Source organism: Eubalaena glacialis, chromosome 4 (genome assembly GCF_028564815.1).
Source record: "Eubalaena glacialis isolate mEubGla1 chromosome 4, mEubGla1.1.hap2.+ XY, whole genome shotgun sequence".
NCBI classification, from domain to species: Eukaryota; Metazoa; Chordata; class Mammalia; order Artiodactyla; family Balaenidae; genus Eubalaena; species Eubalaena glacialis.
The window spans coordinates 186,355,728-186,359,429 of record NC_083719.1 but is presented as its reverse complement, the minus strand read 5'-3'; the positions used below and the strand labels follow the sequence as shown (position 1 = coordinate 186,359,429).

General features: G+C 64.6%; 1 protein-coding gene across 2 annotated transcripts; it reads left to right on the top strand.

The window, feature by feature from the left end:
- The first annotated feature begins 479 nt into the window (after nt 1–479).
- Nucleotides 480–2,841, top strand: FAM174C (family with sequence similarity 174 member C). Of its 2 annotated transcripts, XM_061190930.1 has the most exons (3): nt 480–759; nt 1,855–1,971; nt 2,753–2,841. In XM_061190930.1, coding segments are annotated over exons 1-3 (390 nt in total). In that variant the 5' UTR covers nt 480–487; the 3' UTR covers nt 2,754–2,841. The 2 variants fall into 2 exon arrangements, with proteins under 2 accessions (XP_061046913.1, XP_061046912.1); XM_061190929.1 differs by lacking the exon at nt 2,753–2,841 and having other exon boundaries at nt 480–875; nt 1,855–1,942.
- Nucleotides 2,842–3,702: the final 861 nt, after the last annotated feature.

Here is a 3,702-nt window from a genome sequence, read left to right as displayed (position 1 = left end):
CGGGGTGTGTCTGGTCCCTCCTGGCCCCCGCCAAAGGCGGGATGCCCAGGCTCACAGCCGGGACAGGTCTCCCCTCCGGGAGGGCCAGGGACAGCGGGCCACTGTGCTGGTGTCACCGAAGCCCAGGGCGACTGGGGGCGGGGACGCGAGAGTTCCAGGGCCCAGGTGGGAGGGAGGCCCGCAGAGCACAGTCGCGCCTGTCCCTCATCATAGCCCCCCTGCGGGGCGGCCGCGGTGCTCACGCTCTGGGCCGGGGACACAGATCTGCGGCTCCGAGCCTTCGGGGGCGGGGTGCGCGCGGAGCCGGTGGGGCGCGGGCTACCTCCCCGGCTCGGGTGAAGCGAGGTGAGCGGCCGCGGGCGGTGGCGGGCCGGGCGTTTCCGGGAGCCAGGCCCCGCCCCCGCGGGCCATTGGCTGGCCCCGCCCCCGCGCCAGTGAGTGACTGCGCCTCGCGGGGGCGGGGCGCGGCTACCGCTTCCGGCGGGCTATGGGGCCGCGTGTGCTGCCGCCGCGGCTCCTGCTGCTGCTGCTGCCGGCGCTGCTGTGCGGAGCCGAGGATGCCGCGCCCCCGTCGCTGCGCCGCACGCAGGCCACGCTCTTGCAGCCCGCCGTGACGAACGGGAGCCAGCCGGGCGCGCCGCACAACAGCACACACCCTTGGCCGCTGGGCTCGCCGGACTCGCCGCTTCTGCGTTCCCTCTACGTGGTCACGGGCCTCATCTTCTTGGCCGTGCTCTACTTCCTCATCCGGGCATTCAGGTGCGTCAGGCGCACGCCGCCGCCGCCGCCCTGGCGCGGCCAATCCGCGCGCGCCTCGCGCCCCAAGTGTTGCGGCGCGAGAGCCCCGCCTCTCCAGCGCGGTGCGCCATCGTCACGTGAGTGGGTGAGTGGGTGGGGACGTGGGTGGGTGAGTGGGTGGGGTCAGGCCATCACGTGACGCACCGCTCCTTCGGGATGTTGGGATCGGTTTTCTAGAGGTTGCGGGATGATGAGGGCACCGGGAATTCCCGGGACCCTCTGCGGCTCCCCCAGCCCGGCGACGACGAGCGCAGCGCCCACTAACCCAACTTGCATCTGCCACGCGGGCCTGGCCGCATCCTTCCCTGTAGTTAACGCCCACAGCCTGACCAGGGCCGGGTGGGAGCCTGCCCCCGCACCTTGCTCCTCCTGTTTCTTCAGCCCAGAGCTGGCTGTGATCGTCAGTGTTTAGGTTCTGCCCACGCTCTCCCCAAGAGTTGAGGACCCCTCTTGCCTTCCCCGCGGTGTACGCCCTGCCTCCTGCAGGCCCGTGACCCCCTTCTCAGGCGTCTGTCCTCCCCGTTTGGTTTCCTCTCTGGGGCTGATCTCCAGAGGGCCTTTGTCACGCAGAGCTGATCATATCCAGATGCTCTGAAGGGGCCTTTTCTGTCTTGCATTGACACTGCTGTGGGTACACAATGTTCATCTCCCATCTGAATACGTGCCACATCCACCACAGAGGGTCCCATGCTTTCCCTGGTGGTGGTCAGGAGCCGGGGCTTTTGCCCGTGACAACCTTCCACTTGATGTCTTTAGCAAACTCTCTCTAAGGCTCAGTCGTCTCATTAGTAAAATGGAATTACAGCGCCCCCCTCCCAGGGGTCCTCGCCCAAGGGCCTATGCCCTGGGGGCCTGCCAAGGGAGATGTCCACAGCAACTGATAATGATTGTGACCATTATGAGAAGAAACGCAGTTGGAGCCGGAAAGTTCACAGCAAGACTCTGAGAGTCGAGCAGACGAGCATTATCGGAGAAGGTGGGAAGCAGGGCAGAGTGTCAGCAGCTCCACCGAAGGGCCATGAGAGGGCCGCTGAGCGAGCCTGGGTCTGCTTCCAGATTGAAAAAGCCGCAGCGGAGGAGGTACGGGCTCCTGGCCAACACCGAGGACCCAACCGAGATGGCATCGCTGGACAGCGACGAGGAGACGGTCTTTGAAACAAGGAACCTGAGATGGTAGGGCAGCCCTCCACACATCTTCAGGGGCTCCTTGGGTTGGGGGGTGGGGTCAGCAGGCCAGAGAGTTAGGAAGATTGTCGGCCGGTGAGGTCCTCAGTGCAGTCAGCACACAACAGTGGCCGGGCCTGGCTTTGCTGTCGCAGGCTGTGTGGTCTCGTCCCAGGCACGTCCATCTCCCAGCCTCAGTTTCCCATTTCTTTAAGATGGGAACGGGCTGCAGCGCTTGATTCAGTGGGCACTTGCTCTGGGCCTGACCCCGAAGGCCAAGATCAGTGTCAGAGATGGAGAATGAACTGTGAGGTGCTACCAAAGCTGGGGGGGTGGGTCAGAGACGGCCTCTCCACGGACCCAGCCCCGGGTAGAGCATCCCGGGCAGAGGCAATGGCAGAGACAAAGAAAGAGGGCTGACGACGGAGGTGACCCAGTGGCCACTGGGCGCAGGGCCAGCGACAGGGCCAGCGACAGGACCTGAGCGGGGAGGGATGGCCTGTTTAACCCCAGCTTGTTGGGGGCTCAGGCACAGAAGCTGAGAGACCACAGGACAATTCTGACTTTCCAAGCCCCCCGAGGGAGGTGTGGGTATGGCCTGGGAATCCCTCTGGTCTCAGCGTTTCCTGGCTGGGGCACCCTTTTCCCCCTGGTAGGGAGTCGGCAGGGCCTGCAGGCTGGGGGTGGGGGCTGGGCAGGTTAGAGGCACAGGCACAGCGGGGCGGGGGCGGGGCGGGGGCGGGGCAGGCTCCCCACCCCACACTTCTCACCTCCTATCCCTCGTTTCTAGATGTACAGGTTGGGAAGGCAGCATTTCCAGCGGCCCTGTGGGAAGGACAAGAGACAGGGCCCCTCCCAGTGCTTGGAACGCCCCGCTGATTCTCCTGCCACCAAAGAGCTTGTGTGGGGCCTGCCCGGCCTTCCAGAAGCCGCCTCAGCCCTGCCCCCGGACAAGACCGCCCAGGATACCGGCTGGAAGCCAGAGGGGCCCCGGCAGCAGCACGCAGAACTCTGAGGTCCCCTGGCCACGTTGTGACTTGTGCCGATCACCCTTCCTGGTGGGGATGCGTCAGCCCCAAGCTGAGGTCTGGTAGGCGGGTGGGCTGGGGGGCCTGTCTGGGAGCACCGTATCCCTGGGCTGAGGACAATAAAGGCAGCCAGTGGTTCTGTAGCTGGTACCCAGCTCCACAGTGGGCCAGACCCAGCGCTCTGGCTCACAGGTGGGGGGTGGGCAGCAGACCTGGGCTCCATGTGGGCCTTAGTTCTCCCACCTGTGACCATTTGGTCCCATCCTCAGGTGTCCAGAGGGTCCTGTGAGGAATCCCACAAAGGAGACAAAGAGATGGGGGAGAACTACTCCCACCTGCCTGGAAAAAGACCCTGCTAGTCATTGTTTTTGAGCCTAGGGAGAACTCCTATTCATCCAGCAAAGCTCCTGCTCAGGGCTCCCCCATCCATAATGCCTTCAGCCTGGGGCCCCTAAGGGCCATGCTCTCTGCCTCACCACACTCACACCACTATTTCGGGGGTGTTTCCTAAGGAACCCCAGGCTGTAGTGTACGGGTCTGGAGCTTTCTGCAGCCTGAGGCTCCCTGTGCCCACCCTGCCTCTCCCCTATCAGCCTCTTGTGGAATCACTGATGAACCTGATCCCCCATCCCAGGAAACCTATTCTGGCACTCAGGCCTCCGTTCTGGTCACCTGAGATCCATCGTGGGTACCTGCCTGAGTCCCACTGGGG